The 19,941-nt window shown below is 36.2% G+C and overlaps 1 protein-coding gene across 2 annotated transcripts in view; it reads left to right on the forward strand.

Moving 5' to 3' along the window:
- ATP1B3 (ATPase Na+/K+ transporting subunit beta 3) overlaps window positions 1-19,941 on the forward strand; it is a 53,103-nt gene that overhangs the window by 1,406 nt on the left and 31,756 nt on the right. For both annotated transcript variants that reach the window (XM_072866608.1, XM_072866606.1), the window contains exons 2-5: window positions 7,593-7,721; window positions 12,385-12,492; window positions 14,072-14,259; window positions 15,001-15,051. In XM_072866608.1, coding sequence (XP_072722709.1) covers window positions 7,593-7,721; window positions 12,385-12,492; window positions 14,072-14,259; window positions 15,001-15,051 — 476 coding nt within the window. The remainder of the gene's footprint in view (window positions 1-7,592; window positions 7,722-12,384; window positions 12,493-14,071; window positions 14,260-15,000; window positions 15,052-19,941) is intronic.

Below are 19,941 nucleotides of genomic sequence, written 5' to 3' on the forward strand. Positions count from 1 at the left end.
ACAGGCCAATACATCCTTGGCCTTGACACAATCTCAATGAATGCTAATGTTGAAATAGTGAGGAGGAGCCTTAAGCAGACTATGCATGGGGTGTGCTTTCTTTGCGGTGCCAATATTTCCTGTCTATCAAGAGAGGGCCCTAGCTCTGACATGAGTTCTTCTCCATTCAGATGGAAATAAGAGCTCGGGAGCTACTCTGCCAGTTGAATAGCAAAGGAGAGGAAATTTCCACTATGCTGTTGTCTAGTGATCTTTCTGTACAGGCAGGTTTCCTGAAGTGCGTGGGCTGGATGAATGGGTGTATGGATTGCAGAAGTCTGTCTGTGTCATGAATCCCATGAGCGCAAATACTGTGGGCACATTAGAAATAGCTTGTAACTTTTTCAAAAAAGTGAAGTTGAAACAACCTTCTCTGTTTAAACCTATCTAGTAGGATAAGTCACTTACAATGTTACTAGTCTGTGCTAGTCCAAGGCAAATAGATAACACTTGAAATTGATACTACTTAGTTGGTAATTGAGTTTCTATGGCCAGTTCCTTTGATCAAAGATGTTTTTCAATACTGAGAAAGTATGTATAGGCTTAGATAGCAGTTTGAATAATTTTACTTCATCAGTAAGTTTTCTTAAATGGTTTAGGTGATTGGTATGTGGTTAGTGCTATATACCTTTTCCTTAGGCTGGACATTAAGTGGTGACTGTTCAGCAGCACTCTAAATTGTCAGTTATTTTTTCATCAATATTTATTTGTCCTGGTGTTTTGTGATTAACATATTGTGCTTATTTAATTTAATTATATGTATTAAGTAAATTATAGTCTTTGATTGTTTTGGGAGGTGGTGTTGGCTTTCTGTTTGTTTTTTATTTTTTAATTGCAGAACACTAATTGAGTGGCTCTGTTGGCACAGAAGAATATGCAGTATTTGGTGTCACTTCTGCCCTTGCAGTACTGATGTGAGCTTAGAGCAGTCTCACTGACTATTGTTCCTTTTCTGTTGCCAGCCTTCCCTCTGAAAGGCGGGGAGGTAGGAGAAGAGAGCTCTGGTTGCCAGTCCACTCGGCTGTGGTGTCTCCAGGGGCAGCATGATAATAATTCAGTCGGCTCTGATTCTTCTGTGCGTATTTCTCTTGTCTCAAGACAGCTTCCTCACAGAAGTAAGACAGAAGCAGTAGAGAAGCTGTTAAATAATTATTCACAGTATGTGCATGTTTTGCCCTAGTCTGAGGCAGTCCTGGGCGCTTATGGAAATTGTAACTGCAAGGCAGTGATTCTCTGTGAATCTGAGTGCTATGGCATTGGAGTACTCATCTTTATCTGCCACTTCTACACCAGGATTTGTAAAAAGACCAAACACAGGCAGGTCCTAGACTCATTTGTCACGTAATAGAGGTATGTTGCCTTTTACAGTTTGGTAAAAACTCTGTACTAAGTCTTGCTGTAAAAAATTAGAGCTTTTACTTTATTTTTTGCAGACTTGAGGGATAATTCAATATTAATCTTTCACAAACGGTATCCAAATCTAACAAAAAAACCCCCACCAAAACCCTTAAATTTTTAATTATCTGGCATAATCATTTGTTGTATTAAAGAGACAGAAAATACTGGAAAAAACTGTCGATGAGCTGGTGATGTTCTCAGCAGCAAGGCATAAGGGTGCTAATAGTCCTTGCAGAGGTGATGGGAAGGAGGGTCGGTCCTGGGGTTCCACACAGGGTGCAATCAGGTAGGGCAAGGAAAGGAGAACTTGGAAGACTGCCATGTGGGGCCTTCCTGTAAGTAAAAGGAAGATTAGCATCTGGCTCTGCCTGTAATGGCAAGGAGCTGTGCCTGCCTAGAATTATAACAAGAACAGAGTGAGATCATCATGAAAGTATTGTAATGGGATGCTCACTACACACTCAAATGTGTGCATAATCTTACAATATAGTCAGTAAACTCTTTTTACACAAGGTTACAGAAAAATAATTTGTGCCGAAATGAAAAAAAAATAGGCAATGTAGAGTCTAGCCATACTTCATTTATGGTCACACTGGATGTCATGTCAAGCCTATTTAAGCCTTTCTGTAAAGCTAGTTGTGTCAAGGTAGAGGTGGCATTGTCTTGAAGTACACAGAAATTTGGACCTACTGAATATTCTTTTGAATGCTTAGCTGTATCCTTCAGTGCACAAATATGTGCTTGAAATTAATAAAAACAAACAAAAAAATCCCCACCAACAAAACCCAACAACTTATTTTTAGGAAAGCTTTCCACCATGTCAATGGATATACAGTCTTGTCAGTGACTGTAACAAAAGATCCAGTCCTGCTTCTGTTTAGTCTTCACTGAGTTCTTGCTGAGACGTAGAGTGCTGTCAAAGTTTTAACTGCTTTTCTGACTTGATTATTCTGTGTTCTTTGTCAGTGTTTTGGGCAGGGTTTTGTTGTGATTTAGATTTCTTCACAGGTAGTGTAATATTAAACATTCTGGCATCACTGCCTGCCATTGCAGTAGAAGCACTTACACATCCAAGCTGTGAAGTGGAGAGAGACACAGTGTTCTTTTTTTGTATTGTGGCAGATGGACAGTTCATGTAAAAATTCCTGCACAGCCAGGAATATGACTGCAGTCAAAATCTTACTAAACTTTTCCATGATACTTCCTATCATAAGAAATGAATATTTGAGAAATCAGTAGAATATTTTATTTTCCATGACACAGATCGCTCTGAAGAAAGAAGGCTTGCCTTCTCTTGTTGCAGATATCAGTAAGCTCTGGTGGTACAGTGAGGGTATTTTGGGGGTTTGGGGTTTTTTTGTGTTGTAAATGCTTAATTGTGACATTAAGCACTGACTTTTGTGATTTTTTGCAAGTGTTGCACTTGACAATTTTTGTTGCCTCCTGAAGCATTTAGCCATGTTATAGGTGGAGCCCTGGCTTATTGTGAAATAAACTGTAACACAGAACCGAGGTTTTATTTCTTCCTGAAGTCTTCCTTCCCTCTTTCTTCCTCTCCCTCCCCCTACCATCCCCAAAACTTGGAAAACAGTTATTCTCAAGTGTCTAGGGAATAAAGTTGAAACATGATTAGTGCTTATCTAAAATGTATAGTTATGTTAGTTTAAGGCAAGGAAATCCATCTGCAGGTGGACCAAAAGTCCTTCTTCATGTTGCTGGCATTGGTGGTAGTCACTAGTAACATTACTTTAAAGATACTGAAAAATGATCATGTAGGTGATAGGATCAATGCAGCATGGAATCCAACAAACCATAGAGACAGCATTTCATTTTCATTGTTGCAGGTAATGTTCAGTAGTTGCTTCCATGTCTGTTGTGAGAGTGTTTATATTGATACCTGTATATATCTACCTATGTATTACATATAGGTAGATCTGCCAATCTGGTTTATGCCAGATTGATGTGCTTTTTATCATTTTTGCCATGTAAAGTTTGGAAAGCTTGTATTCATCATGTAAATGATGGCCAGGTATGTGATACCTTGCATTCACCAGGGTCAGAAATTCTAATTTTCATAGTGCAGAAGTGTTTTGATCCTTGCAAATGAACTCCAAATAATGATGGCACCAACATGTTGGTTCAGAAATAGCAGTTTTCCAGATTGGACTCTTGCTTATCCATATGGTTAGGATACGAAGGGTTTTTGGTACTGTGATGCCCTGAAAAAAGAAAAAAAAAATCAAAACAATAAAAACAGCTAGGTAAATTGTAATGCAGAATTTTGGTTTTGACAGTTTTCCTTGTAGGATAGTTTTAGTGTCAAAGGCTGAGACTCAAAGGGTTTGGTGTAGCAAGATGTTCTGCAACAACTGAATTGGGTTGCATGTTAGATGTGGTAGCTGTATTTTCCTTGGAGTAAATGTGGAGGATAGCTTTCCACTGTTACTTGGGTACATCTTGTTTCCTGACAAGAAATACAGTGTTATGTGAAGTTATTTTGGCGGAGCTTCTTGACAGGTTGACAGGTTATGGCTTGTTCACTGTGATTAGCTTAGGATAATTAATACTAATAGGCTCATAGAGCGGCTTACTCAGTTTGGGACCATTGAAAGTTGCAGAGGGGTGGTTTGTTGTTTGTTTTTTCCCTCTTTTTAATGTGGCAAAGTAGCATAAATGGGGCAGTTTAGTGGTCAGTGTTCTGCAGTGCATTTACAAGCTATATTAAAATAAAGATTAAAAAGAATCTGTGTGTATGTGTGTGTGCGCACGCACGCATGCTTTGCTGGACTGGGGCAGGTTAGTGGAGTTTCAGGGCTGTGAATAGAAACAGTCTTTCTAGCCTTGTTACTGCTGCAGCCCCCAGTGGATATGATGTTGCTGGGAGGGACAAGGACTCTGTAAGGGACTGTTCACGCTGCAGTCTCCACCACGGAGTCAATCACTGTATTTTAGACATTGGGGTCCTTCTTGTTTTCCCCAGTATTGGCGCTCCCTCTGTGGGCATGAGGGCTCCCCAGGGATTGCCTACATGTAGCAGTTCTGCCCCGCTGCAGCTCTTGGCAGGGGACGGGTACCCCAGCAGCCCCCCTCCCCGCTGGAGTAGAGAGGCTGTATAGGTGGGTAGGCACCATTGCCTCGACTGAGGGAGCAAAGCAAGGGAGTTGCAGCAGGCTTGGATCAGCTCTGCAGGGTGCTTCAAAATGGGGTCCAAGGCCAGTATTGCAGATGTTGTGGGAGTATTGGTGCAAAGCAGTACTATACTTAGGGCCATGTCTGCTTAGAAGTTCACCACTGTGGTGCTGTTAAGCCTGTCAGAAATAAACAAGTGGGCAGGGATTTTTTTTTTTTTTTTTTTTTTTTTTACTCAGTGAAGTTTGGCATCATCTTTTGGAAATTAAAATACAGATGTATTCTGAAATAGCTCAGTGAAAAAGATTTCCCTGACTTACTTTCTTTTATGCTAATTGCCACAGAAGGTGCTTGTCTTGTCTTAAGCATCAAACTTTTTTTCTGTTCCATTGGAACTGGTTGATTAATGTCTTGGTCACTTGATGGAAAGTGTACTTTTTAGACAGCTTGATGAAAGTGTGTTCAATAATTGATTAACTTGTAGGGATCAAAATGAGAGCTGACCAAAGGTTTTGTAAGGGAGGTTTTTTGTTTGTTTTTGTGATACCCAAAATATGTTGGGTATTAATCAGAAGATCATTGTTCTGGTTTGGATCCAGTTAAAGCAATCGTAAGCTTATAGGTAAAGCAGATTGCTGGTGTGCCAAATACAGGTGCAACTTCTGTAATGGCTTTTGTTGATTAGGATTTCTACTACTTTTTTAATATGCTCTTTTCAGCTTCTAAATAGCTTCTAAATAGCCTTAGAAATAGTATATAATAGATGTCTAGCTGTCTTGTTCATTATAGAGTAAACTTGTTCTTGTGTTCATGTACTTTGCTACTTAACTTCTAATCGCTGCGTTCTATCTTACATGTCAGTGGTTCCTAAATGTATTTTAAATAGCTGATCACTTTCAGATTATTGCAGATTGGTAATAACTTTCTCAACATGTGAAATGGAAAATTAAAACTGAACCAAAATCCAGTAACTTTCAACTGGTTGCTGCAGGGAAGTTATGTTATGGTAAAGAGAATTTGGGAACCACCTTGTTATTTTAATATATGTAGACTGAATTATTTCAGGAGAAGTAATACAGGTACTTTTATCCTTAGCAGTCAAGGATTACTGGGGGCTGTAGTACCCTAGAAAATATTTCCGTGCAAAATGCAAGCATAGTTTCTGGGACAGGAGCCAGGGGTTAAGCTTCCTTCTGTCATCTTCCAGTGGACAGTACACATCAGTGGGGTACAGTCATTTTTGCTTTTGATTTTTCCTTTTCTATGGAAGGGTGAAAAATACTGCACTTGATTCTCTCATATAATCAAGTGTCAGTGGTAGAATGTTGCATAATGGTTTTGATGTGCTTTTCCTGACCTGAGTTACATCTCTCTGGCTTCCTGATAGCAGCCTTATAGCTAGAATATTTTATAAAAGTTGAATTTGTGTCATCATTCGGTTATGTTTTTGCATTAGAGAGGTTTTGAAGATGGCTCTCTGTGCAAGCATCTGGATTCCTCAATACTTGTATAGCTCCCATTCTTTTTGACAATGTCTATGCATGTGTCTTTCAGTCTTAAAACAGAATCACACGCTCTTTTTTTTAGGTTAGCATTGTATACTCAATAAAACAATTTCTGTTGAATCTTAAATGTCTTAGTTAAGTCTTCCATCTATATAGTATATATACTTCATTTTTAGTTGGGACCTGTCTCCAGGTAAATGTAAATTTTAAAAGGTAATCTAACAGTAATCATCAATACATATTCTCAGAGCTTTGGAAAACAAAACCAAGGAAATGTAGCAAACAGTATGCTGTTATTTTTTTGCTTTAATGAGATACACTAACATGGGTCCATCAGGGTCAAAAAACAAATAATGCAAGAATACAAAACCTTGTTTGAAAACCTAGTTACTAAAATAATTGAGCTGTCCCAAATTTTAAAAGGCTTTTAAATGAGGGTCATGTATCATACCTCTGAGAAAAAGGGTAGAAAGTTATTTGAAAATTTCTGCAGCTGATCTGAGTCCCTGTCATCTCTAAAGTAAGATTTTAACTTTGGCCTGTCTGTTACCTTGTCTTTTCAGTAAATGACTGATCTGTGTATCCAGGGTGCATGTCTGTGCATGCATAATGAAAAATGGCGGGGGGGGGAAGAATGGGGAAAAAAATAAAAGCACTTAATTACAGTAAGTTTTCGATCTGTTTTCCTAAGCAGTGTTCTCACTTAGCGATTTGTTGCAGCTAAGTGATGGAGAGGTACAGCGTCATAATAGGCTGTTTCCTTGAGGCTGTTTCCACAGGTTTTGAGGAGCTCTTCCTTAAGCAACTGTCAAGTTGAAGCTAGTAACGTCTGTGTAATTGGTGAATTCCAGGAATGTTGCCGGGTCCCCGAGGTAGATAGGTGAAGCAGGTGGATGTGTTAGGCAGTGACTTTTGATAAGTCTGAATAGAAGGCTTGGTTTGTTTTCAAAAATATGCAGTAGAAAGCATTTTCACCTTGAGAAGTCTCTTGTAACAGGACGTACATGTGAATGAATGCTCTGTGTGGAGTTCTCTCAAATATCTACTATGTTATTAAAGCACAAATCGCTTCCTAGCTCTCCTGGATACAGTGTAATAATTTTATCTTTTCACTCAGTTCTTTCATCATCCCTACGACCCCTTCCTTTCCAGATATATAACTATAATTCCCTTAAACAAGTGAAACTTTTTTCTGACTGCTTAGTCATCTTTGCCAACTTTCCTGTGTAGCCCAAAGAGCAGTTTTTAATGCTTCTCTCTTAAAAATAGAGATGCCAAAATGCCCTGTAGATTTTAAGAGCCAGAAAGTATGACGAAAACGTTTTTGCATGCATTATTCTGCACTGTGCAATACATATGCATGCTAGAAGCATATTGATTTATAACTACAATTAGGAGTGGCAAGGGATTGTGGGGAGGCCCAAAACCAAATGTTGTATTGCTTATTTCCCATTTTGATTTTCAAAATAGTTAATGGAATTAGCTGAAACGAAAATACTAATTTTAGCTTTTTCTTTACAGGTTTGATCTTACTATTCTATCTGGTATTTTATGGCTTCCTAGCTGCGCTCTTCACATTCACAATGTGGGTTATGCTTCAGACACTGAGCAGCGATATACCAAAATATCGTGACCGGATTTCTAGTCCAGGTAACAGTGTATCTATTTGTTCATAAACCTCTGTCTGGTTTAACAGCTAAGTTTAATTTGAGTTTGTTTGAAGTATGAACTGCCTGTGGGAAACTGTGATTATCATTCAATTACTTACAGGTTTCAAAGGTAAAACTTGGTGTGAGGCAAGTTATATATGTTTATAGCATAAATTCAGTCAGTAGCTTTTTGTATGTATGTGCTAACTTTTGCTGTTTTTTCTCTAAGTTCTTTTCAGTTGAATTTGTCACGTATGTAGACCGCAATTTTACCTGCACATCCACACAACATGCTGTTGTAGAAGTGGGATTATCATGTAATCAAATTGCTTTAAAGATACTATAAACCAGTTCCCTTGGATCAGATGGAAGGCTGTGTGTGATTAGTATTTGACACTTTGAACAAAGTACAGAAAGATGGGGGCGATCTGCTCAAGGGTGTGTAAGGACTATGGTAGGAAGACATTTCCAGTTTTCATTATAGTATTAGATAGCTTTCAACTGACATGGAATGTCTGTGGATTCCAGGGGTTGTTGACCTATTATGTAGGAATCCACTGAAGAGAGAGGGTCCTGTTCTATGATGAAGCTAAGCCCACGTAACATGTAGCTGCCACTAAAAGTGGTGTGTTGCTTCCTGGAACTACTGCTTCCTTTGTGTATGTGCCCATCTAGTCCCACTGTTGGCTGGTTCAAGGAGCTATATGTGACAGAAAGAAACCCTGCACAAATAAAATTAATATTATGATGGTTGTCTTTTATTATTATTATTTTTATTTTATTTTTTCCTTATTTTTTACTTTTTGATTTTTTGTAAAGATTGGTTTAAATATATCACAAAAAACTGTCATTATAGGCTCTATTTTGGTGTATCTCCATATTGGAAAAAAATTAAGGATTTTCACTCTGAAAGATTTAAAAGATGCTTCTGCATACTTTAACTACACCAAAGAGATTAGTGTTTTCTAGTTACTGTTTCTGGAGAATGTGTAAGTACTTGGATTTGTATATGCAACTTAAATGATTGGGCCACCTGAAAATTTGATATCTGAAATTTTATAATAACTTGGCTTATGGACCAAATTTATGTTTAAAACACAACAAAATTAAATGGCTATGCAATATTAATATTTTGGTGGAAGTTAGACAACATTATTTTTAAAAATACTTTTTCCTTTTTTTGAACTCCAAACTCTTAAAATTAACCAGCATCTTGCAGCTGCCTCAACACTTAAGATAATACAATAATCTTTGTGTGAGCAAGTTGCAGTTGGGCCAATGTGATAAATGTCTCTGGAATCTGAACAGAATTTGTTTTGATGTAGTGTTCAGGCCTTCTCTAACAAGTGTCCTCTTCTTATAAGGGATTCTCGAGGATTTGCGCTATTTTTTTCAGGCTAAGAATGGGCTAAATGCTGGAAAGAATAATTTAAAAAAAAGACCTGCTTAGTTTGGAGGGGGAAAAAAAGGAAAAAATAAAAAAGAAAGAAAGAAAAAAAATGGTGGCTTAGTTGACCATTTCTCCCCATTTCCTTTGTGGTAGTCATAACCTTGGTAGTGGATGGAGCTGTGGGTAGCTGTGATGTAATACTGGACTTGAGTGACATTTTTTTCTCTTGTGCCTCTCGCAGTTCAGGGTATTAATTTTCCTTTGTTTTGAAAGAAGTCATAAGGGATGTTTGTTTAAAAAAGTACGTATGCCACAATTAGTTTTTAATTTAAGAATTCCTATAACATTCCTGAATTAAATTTTTTATTAACAATGTCTTTAATTACTCATACAAAAAGTTAATAAAATTGCGTATTTCTGTTTTAATGTTTCTCTTTAACTCTGTCATTTTTCACTTGCAGTGAAACATGTCATGTTCCTGGCTGTAAAACTTTAAATTATAAAAAAAATTCTACACACAAAACCTGGATGGCGTAGGTCAAAGGTTTTACTCTTGTGTTAAACATACTTGGAAATCTCACAGTTGATTTATTTTAGAATTGATATTTGACTTGCATTGTACACTGGGATATAATAGTATCAATCAAACCCAAATTATTTAAAAACCTTTTTTAAAAATCCCTCTTGGAATTGTAGGATAAGGTAATCTCTGTTACAATCCTAGATGTGATCCTATGTTGAGGCTGCTAATTCTGTTCCTCTAGAACAGCCCAAATCCTGCATCTCTCACAGTCTATGCATCAGTCCTTCAAATAGCTTTTTCTGTACGGTTTACACCATGGTCTCTAAGCAGACTGTGAGCCACTGGAATTGGAGCAGTCCTTTCCTCTTAGGATGTTTTTGAAGTTCCCCTGAAGCAATAAATCTCTTCAAATTATTGTTTCATTCATTGATGACTAGTTTAGTTACTTTGTCGTATTCACTTTGAAAAACAGCATCTAAGTCCTTCATTTACAGTATAATTCTATAGATAGTAACAATCTCTTCTCCCCCAAAACCCCTTAGTGTGTAAAAACCCCTTCAGCAATTTTTCAGCCCTGTTACTAATTATCTTCTATTTTGTTGAATCTCAGTTCAGTGTGGAGGTCAGAAGATGACTGTAATAGTGCAAAGTAATTTGCAATCAGAAATGGTATTTGTAGTTTTATATGGACTCTCAGTCATTAGGGCATTTAGTTGTGGCTTGCCTGGAAATAATTTAACTGCTGCTAATGCAGAAAGGAGAATTTATGATTTATTGGAAATCCTACAAAAAAGGTAGAGTAAAAAAGCATTAAATTATATCTGGGGTTTTTTTAGAATGTAAAAGATGCTTGTTTATGATAAATTTCTAGTATATACCTTTATTATTTCCCAATTTAAAGTATTAGTAATAATTTCTGCCTTCGGATGAGAAGCTTGGTAATTTCTATAGGTGAATCCTTAATAGACCTGGGCTGCTTAATTGCACTTTCTATATGCTTTCCAAAAGCTTACTGTGATTGATTAACTAGAGTAATATATTAAGAATCCAACATTAAGACAACTTACCCGACTTTATCTTCCCACTGTAGTCTTATCTTCTTAAATGTTCATTTTGTATAAAGAAGGCCTGATTTTTTTTTAATTTATTTTTTTTTTAATTTTGGGAGATGAGTTTTGTTTTCTGCCTTAAATTTTATTCATTTGGGAATCTAGTTTGAATTGGTTTTGCCAGAGGATAGGAAACTACAAGGCATCCTAAGCTGATACAATTAGTTGCTGCTGTAATTGCAACTTCTTCCCTTATGCCAAATTTGACGTTGATCAAACCATTTTAATATTCTAACTTAGAAGAAAACTAATCTGATAAAAAATAGGTTGGGTGTGGGTTTTCTGTTTTTTGTTGTTTTTTTTTTTCTTTTGTGGAACTGCAATGTCAATTTTCAGCTATCCTTGAAGGGACAAATGCATGGGCATTCATCTGTTAATCATGACTGAAGGGTTTTAATCCGTTCTAATTATTTATATAAAATAAGAGTTACCTTATGGTAGTGTGAATAAAGCAATCAATCATACACCCTTTTTTGAACAGATTTAATCACTTCTGCAATATCTGGTGGTGTAGTGCTATTTCATCTGCTGCTGAAGCTGTGATGAATAATAGTAGCAATTAGGTATCCGTGTTAGTGACAACTCCTGATGGTACAGGGCTGTATGTATTAGCAGAGAGTGTGCCTTTTGCTTTTACCTGCTACAAAAAAATCCCTAAGATTTAACTCTGTACCTTTCTTTACCCATATCCTGGGAAGAAGGACAGTTCACCTCTATCAAGGGCCCAAACTCCATATCAGTGTCTGCCTTTTTCATCTTTCAACGCAAAGCTGGACGTCAGCATTCGGTAACCTGTGTCCTTGGTTTCTCCTGCCAGTCCTGGCTCCCTGGCTGTAGATTGCTCCTGTTCCAGTACCCTCAGCCGGCAGCTGAATGAAGCCAGCTGTAGGCCCCCACTGCAGCAGACGGGAGAACCCTCACTGCTGCAGTGTCCGGTGCTAGCAGCCTGGGAGGCAGCTCAAGAGCGTTCATAGTTACCACAGCCTGACTAAGGCGTACCCCTTCGTGACACGCGTGCGCTGGTTTGATAAAGTTTCTTGTATTTTCCATGAAACAGATGACATATAAACTTTCTGTTTGAGGAGGAGGAGGAAAGCACTAACTTGGCTTGTCTGTTTTGATTGGGAAATCTTTCAAGTCATCATTATGCATTATAAAGTTTTTAAAAATAATTTGTTTCTTGTGGGTTTCTAGGAGATTAAGACAATCATAGCTTCACTCAATATTGCCTAAAGCTTTGAAGCACAGCTTTAACTGGAGGCTTCCTGGGTGTGATTTTGGGTATTTTTTCAATTATTTTTTAAGTTTAATTTGCTGACTATGGAAAGTGGGAAGTGAATCAGTAAAATTCTTTGATTGGAAGTGATTAAGTTGCTGATTTTGCTATTCCTAATCAGTTGGGTTTGGTTTGTGAATTGCAGTTATACACTGGATTGAATTTAAGTATTAATTCATGTAATGTTGATTTTGATAACTGACTTCAAACACAAACTATCTTCCAGTACTGTGGAATATAGGGGTAACATTGATGTTTCTTTACAGATAGGTATTTTCCAATTTATGGAGATGATTTTTGGGTAGGTTAGAGTGGTGTAGGGAAGAGAAGTTGTTTAGTTCTTTACTTGCACTTTCTCTTTTTAAGGACTCATGATTTCACCAAAGCCAGACACTGCACTGGAATTTTACTTTAACAAGAGTGACGCCCAGTCATATGCAGAATATGTTTCTACACTCAGAAAATTTCTTGAATGTAAGTAAGTTACAACTGCCCAAGTAATTCGGGAATCTTAATGCTGAGTACATTAGTTTCCTTTTTTGCTTGTAGTTACCCATTGCTAATTAAAACTGATGCAAGTTCAAGGCTTACTCTAGATGTGTGTTATTAAAATATATATTTTACAGAAAAAGGTAAGTATCAATACCTATATTGGACAGGGAGCCTGAGCATGAGGAATAGTGGAGTACATAATGGAGAGTTTTGGGTCCTAGTCCAGTGTTTTGGTGACATGGTTGTTTAAATACTATAATGTAGAAATCGCATATGCCAAAATAATTCAGTGTAAAATTATATAGGTCCTGTATTTGGAGGCAAAGTTTATCAAGACTTAACTGATCAGTCTTCATCTAAATGGCTTGGTAACTGAGTGAGAATCCTTTAGTCTTAAGAACTTGAGTGTTCGCCTGTTTAAAAAATGAGGCACACAAAGATTAAATTAATTGCAATTTATTCATTTTCACCCTGATACACAGTATTTACGGGCAGAAATATTAAAACATTGACTTTAGAACATGGAGAAAAGGTAACACAGGACAAGACTGAAGGATTCCAAAATCACTAGTTTGTCATACATTATTTTATATATGTCTGTATGTACACTTAATCTACAAATACAGAAATCAATTTAAAATATTAGTAAGTTTAACCCCTCAAAAGTTTTAAGTCAGAATTGAGGAGGTGCTGTAAAATCTCACCTGTGCGCATGAATTGCTTTGTTAGCTACACAAGCTATACTTGAATCTATCTGGATTCGTAGTTTTGGTGCCTACTAAAAGCTTCTATGAGTAGGCTTTTCTTTCAGAGCTCTGCCAAGGGTTCCTGGGAAGAATGATACATTTCATGATTACCTGCCTCTCCTGCAGTTCAGTGGGTTTTGGACTCTTGCATTGAGGATGAACTTACCCTTTTTCCATTTTACTTTGTTTATGCTTAGCTGGGGGCAGGGTGTAAGGCAGGGGAACAAAACCACAAAATGTGTTTAATGTGAATAGATGAGTGTTTGTGACAATGTGATCTGTGTACTTGTGAAACACAAGAAAGTGAGAAACAACTTGGGATGTTAGTATAACATCAGTTATAATACCTGATGTAAATGTAGAGGCAATTTAATATTAGTCATTGAAATACTTGAAGTTTTCCTGTGTGTTTCTAAAAGAAACGTGCAAAGGGAAAACTGGTTTAGTTTCCAGGTAAAAATTTGATTGTTTATCTTTTAATACAGTATTGGTTTAGAATACATAATTAGCTTAGAATTAGCTTATGTACAGAAATTAATAAAATTGTGATTATTGATACTATTTGAAATGCAGGACAGCATTATTTATTTTGTAATATGCTTTTTGTTCTTTCATTCAAGTACAGTGCCACTTCTTGATAGGCTGTGGAAAAGTGATTGTTAAGATGGATATAAGGGACATAGTGCTCTGAAAATAGTCCTTTGAGAGAACTAGACAAGTAACAACTATAAATTAGATGTTTATATAGGCTTCTGCAGTTTTTGGCTACTTGTATGCTTTATATCGTTGATTTACAAGCTATTTCTGTTTCATAGCATATGATGATTCAAAGCAATCCCAAAACATAAACTGTACACCAGGAAGGATTTTTGATCAGAATGATGTTGCTGTTAAAAAGGCATGTCAATTTAACCTCTCTGAGCTTGGACAATGCTCTGGAAAGGAAGATAAGACCTTTGGCTATTCTAAAGGAACTCCCTGCGTGCTTGTGAAAATGAACAGAGTAAGTGCCTACTTGTTTTTTAATTCTTAGTATAAGTGCTCCCAGCTACCACTGTATGAAAAATGACTGTAGAAAAGCACTGAAATATGTGTTCAGTTTGCTTCTCAAGATACTTGCGTTTCTGGAATAGTGTAATTTACTGAAATGTCTAGCAATTCATGTGTTTCAGAGAGTAAAATGAAATTAGCATTTTGAGAATTCTAATACTTACAAGTATTGGCTTTGATTACTTGCATCAAGATATCTGAAACCCCTGTTTTAAGAAGTAAAGTGCTCTTTGGTTTTGCTTACTGTTCTATGTAACAGATTCTAAAACACTGCAGGAAAAGTGTGTTTTACTTCATGTCTGCCTTCTAGAAACATAATTAGAACGTCATGCATTCTGTAACTCCTAAACTATGTAAGGTGGTGAAAACTTTATTGAGTGAATAAGTATTTGACTTTTCAGTGATGTTATACATTACTTTAATGGCTCAAACCAGTTAGCAGTTCATGTTACATGCTGAATGTAAAATAAGAAAATAGTCCTTTCTGTGGCCACTGTTAAGTATTTGAGCTTTAACTTAACAATGTTTTAAATCTTAGTCCTAGTCTAAAATGGTGCTTAATATAAAAATGACACTAGATAGATTTGCTACCTGTATGAACTCTGTCATATTAAGTGGGGAAAAGCTTAAATTCAGTCTGTAAAACTGGAAAGGGAAAGAAAATCTAAAAATATTTTAACTTTCTCTCCTTTAGATAATCGGTTTAAAGCCTGAAGGGGAACCACGTATACACTGTACATCTAAGGTCAGTTCTGAATGTAAGAAATAAGTGTGTAGTTAATTTTCCTTGTGATTAGGATGAAAAGTGAAGTAATATACTGTGTCAGAACATTTATTTCACTCTCTTCCTTTCTTGTTAGGCTTTGTACTTTTTTTTTCTGGTTTTCATCTTACTGTATGTCTAGTTTAGTTTTAGTATCTTTAATTTCTTCAGTGTACTTATAAAAATACCTTTTTTGTTGTTCTTTCATCTTTAGATGTATTTGAGCTGCCTGACTTGCTTTAGAGTCGAGCAAAATGCATACATGTAATTTGTGGTCTTATTTATTTATTTGTTTATTTATTTATTTATTGTGAGTTGCATTTTGTTTTCCCATTTCATAACCTATATTTTTATTTTTTCTCCATGCTGCAAGTGCACCTTAGACAATTTTATAGATGATGGGTAAGACACAGTGTGGAAACAAATGTTACTGTTCAAGTAAAAGTTGCTTTCAAATCAAATATAAACCACTTATAATAACAGCTAATCTATGCTTATTTGTTGTGTACCAATGGATTTACCCAGAATGTTTTATAGCAACTATAAAAATTACTTTGACTTCTCATATTCTTCCTAGACTGCTTGGGGAGCAGTGAAAGCCTTGGTAAGTTAGTAGCTTGAGCAAGGGATGGAGTCATGGCTTTTAGCTTGAGTTGACTGATAAAAATGTAGGCTGGGAAATGTCAGCAATTAATAAGACATACTGTAAGTGTTCCTGCCTTCATCCTAGGTACCTGTGATAGGCATAAATTTTAATACTTGATTTTTGTGGAGTCTTTGAAAGTTTTGATCTCCCCATAACAGTCTCTTGCAAGTAAAGGTGATTTCTTCTCTTATTCAAGACTGATTTCTTTGTGTCCAGTCTTAAAAAATGTTGTTCTGTTAGAGGAATTATTTGTTTATTTAGAATAAAGCAATTAAGTTCCTTCTACTTTTACTAGTACTCTTTTCTTCTTTGACTTCTCTAGTTTATAATTTTTTGTCATGTGTTATCCCAAACTGGACATAAGTTTGCCTCTAGCTGAGGTATTGTTAATGACAGAATTTTCCCTCTGTCATCACATGGGAAGTAATAATTCTTGAGGTGAATTTGCTGTTTGTAATGCATTGAGTCTCTATTTCAATCATTCTACTACTTGCATCTTTCTTTTGGTTATTTCCCAGTCTGTATTTCTATATGTGATTTCTTGAAATTCAGAGCTTTGAATTTCATGCTGCTATTCCCCCCCCCCGCCCCGCTGTAATTTTTTGTGATCATTTTAATGGGATCGAGTTCTCTCGATCCCATTAAAGTGTTTTGAACTACTTACGGCTTGGTGCCATCAATGAATGAACTTTCTTTTACATCTCGTAAGTCCTTATTGAAAACACTGAAAAGGGTCCAGGACAGTCATCTTCATTTCCACCTGAAATGCCTTATGAGGTGTTGAGAACCTAATGTTCAAGTGATTTATAAAATATTGATGGTAATCCTATTTTATGATGATTGTATTTCTTCAGCTTTCTTATATAGATGCTCTGTGAGACAGTGGTAAAAGCTATACTAAGCAAATCACAGACAATGCTTTTTCTTATTCTCTTAGCTGATTTCACTAGCAAAAGAGTAAGTTGGATAGCAACTTGGTTGATCATGGTGGGGTTTTTTGCTATTTTTTTACCCTTTGAGATACTTACAAATAAATTGTATTGTATGTTATGGTATGTATTTTCTTGCATCTTCTTTCTTTAAGTATGAAGTACTGCTTTTTACCATATCCAGTTAGAATTTCTCTGATCTACACAAGTGTGGTGTTTTTAAATTTTAAGATTATTAATCTTATTAGTTCTTTAGTGACTTCCAGGGAAAATATTTGTCAGGCTTTGCCACTTTGAATGCATCTATTTTATTTTAAATTAGCCTATTCTTGCCCTAGCTCATCATGATTTACCTCCTTAGGAAAGCTTAAGTATTGCTTACAATTCATGCTTTTCTGTAGACAACAAAGTGGAGAAGCAGCATCAACAACTTTCATTTTCTCCTTTCGTCTAATCTTCATTTTTACAGAATTTCTCCTTCTTTCTGTTATGCCCCTTGCTTATTGAAACTCTTACTTTAAACTTAAAGGATTATGCTGTTCTTTACATCAGTTTATGAGGCCTTGTTTCCAATTCCATTTTTTTTATCTTTGACTCTTTAGGATATGAGTGCTGTGTAATGGTCTCTTCCTCTTCTGTAGTGGATAAGGTGAATGCTTACCTGGAAATAATATCTTGTGGCTCTTCTGGATCTTGTTGATGCAAGGATGTGAATTGTGACTCTCTTGTGTGCACACTGGAAAGGTGGAGAAGGATAGCCAATAGGCTTTTGTGCATTTTGCTGATGAATGTATAACTGCATTGCATCTGCCACTATATTTGAATGTTCCCTAAATACTGGCTCATAACAGAAGTTGAAGTCTAGTGGTCATTTGTACTTCTCTATTGCTTCTCTTATTCAGGGTGTTTACCTAGTCTTTAAGTGACTGATGTGTTCTGTTGCAGTGTTTTGGTTTTTTGTTTTTTTTTTTTCCTTCTGTGTTGCTGTCAGCAAATGTGGATTTAAAGAATTCAGGGTGTACTGCAAAGTTTAATCCAGGTGACACGCATTTCTGAAAATAAGCCCTGCGCTGGGTATTAGCTTCATAGAATATATGAGCATATTTGTGCAGTTCTTAGCACAAATGCAACTTACTAGTAATTTTAAATTTTACGTCAGAAATCTTGAATATCTGAGTGACAAAGATGGATTTTGCTTAAAAGGTGATTTAATTTAGCAGAGCAGAAATCCTACTATTCCTACTGTTCTCTTCATTATAGAGCAGACTTTTTTTTAACCTGTAGATTTGTTGTTTACAAATTTTTTTTTTCTCCTTCATCTGTGTTTTTAAATATTTCTTGTTCTTTATTGTTAAAGTTTTACATATATTGAGAGCAATTTGGAGAAGTGTCTGCCTGGACTTAACATAATCTGGCTTTTAAATGGAAATATTTTTAAAAATTTTTTTTTTTTTTAAATGAAGAGGACAATTCTCTCACATACAAAATAAGGTTAATAGCTTCTGTCTGCACATCTGGACAGTCTTTGCCACCTGAAACATAATTTAAGTTTTTCACTTTGAAATTTGTGTTCTTCAAGCATTCTCCTGTGAGGCGATTCTTCTTTCTTCTCCCTGCACTTTTCCTATGGGATTTTTTTAAAATAGAAAAATTTTAGATAGATCTGTGCTTTCAAAGTTGGCACACTTGATAGTTGGGGATGCTTCCCCCCTCTGCCCCCACACAGTGGTAGCTGTCATCAGTGTAATTTCTGTAGATTAGAGAAGTGAGTGTTTGTAGTGGCAGACACTAATTACAGCTGGTTCTTCCTCCTGCACCCTAGAGGAACTGAGCTGCTGTAGTCTTGAGGATCTCCACAAAGAGGAACAAGCCAAAAAAGGATTGTTTCCAAGACGTTTGAAGATCAGCATTTTAGGTCTTTAGTTTGGGGCTGGAGGTGCACAATTTCATGTGCACTGGAACATCTTGCAGCAGTATTCTTTCAGGTTAAAACTACCTTTACTGAAAACTGGTAATTTGATGCATGATTTATTTTTTTTTAACTGCAGGAAAGAAAATTAGCCTTAAGTCCAAAATATATATATTTCTGCTGTTTAGTGACCATCTTGACTTTGTATTAGGTATCGCTTTCTAGTTTACAAGAATGAAGAATGGCTATATGAATGACACTACGTGCCTTGCTATTGTCAACATACTCAGCATCTGAGTTACCTTGCTTTTTGTGACAGAAATCTTAGATGTTTTACAGTTTCTACTAATGGATACTGCTCTCTATCTTGTGCAATGATACTATTTCTTCTTCTCAAATGATTACGGACCAGTCTTGTCCAAGTTCTTTCCTTGGGTCTTTGTACATTATTTTAACATCTGCAAAATTATTCTTCCTAAGACACAGTCTTAATAAAGACCCAGTAAGTGAGGTGGAAGTCTATCTGTCCAGCTAAGTGGTCTGATTTTTAGATTTGCTGACGACCTGCAACTCTTTGTGGAAATTGTAAACGGTAAGCAGAAAAAGTGACATTCTCTAATGGACTGATTCTTGAAGCTCTTCAGCAAGTGCAGCTTGCTTAGGTGTTGGTGTTTTTTTTAAATTGTGTAGGGATATTAATTAGGATTAATTAATTATTAAAGAAAACCCCAAACCCCACAGGAGTTGAATGAGACAGGCAGTTGCATGTCCCAGAATCTCTCTGCTATTGCGTTGATAGCCTAATGCATATATATTTATGACTGCATGCATGCCTTGTGTTTAGCTGCTCCAGAAAGCTCTACTCCTATTTATGTTTCTTATGTTATTCTGCATTCTGATTTTTTTAACCATTATTTCAGAAATATATTTGAAAAATGAGTATTTCCAGCTGCATGAGCTTTACATAAAATAAAGAATAATGGTGAAAAGCAACACATTTCTACTTAGTAATTGTATTTGCTAGCTCAAGGTCCAAAATACTTAATAAACATATATCGAAGAATTGCAGTAATTTAGACTGCAAAGGAACAAGAATGTGGCCATATCCTAAACAACATATTGTATGTCCTTTCGAGGAGGTGAGGAGAAGGTATTCTTGAGCTGTGGTTTATTCTTTACTATTTTTTGATCTTTGTGTTCCTCTTTTGCTTAGTTCTATCACTGCAGTTGTCTTAGGAACTTTGTAGTGTATCTTTTTAAAATTGCAGCGGTTGTATATGGTAGTATAGAAACAACAATACAAGTTACTAATGCCCTTTGAACTTGTGAATTACACTGAACAAGCAGTGATGTTCTGAACATACATTTAGCATTTTGGGGGTGTTGTT

Source organism: Ciconia boyciana, chromosome 7 (assembly GCF_034638445.1).
Source record: "Ciconia boyciana chromosome 7, ASM3463844v1, whole genome shotgun sequence".
NCBI lineage: Eukaryota > Metazoa > Chordata > Aves > Ciconiiformes > Ciconiidae > Ciconia > Ciconia boyciana.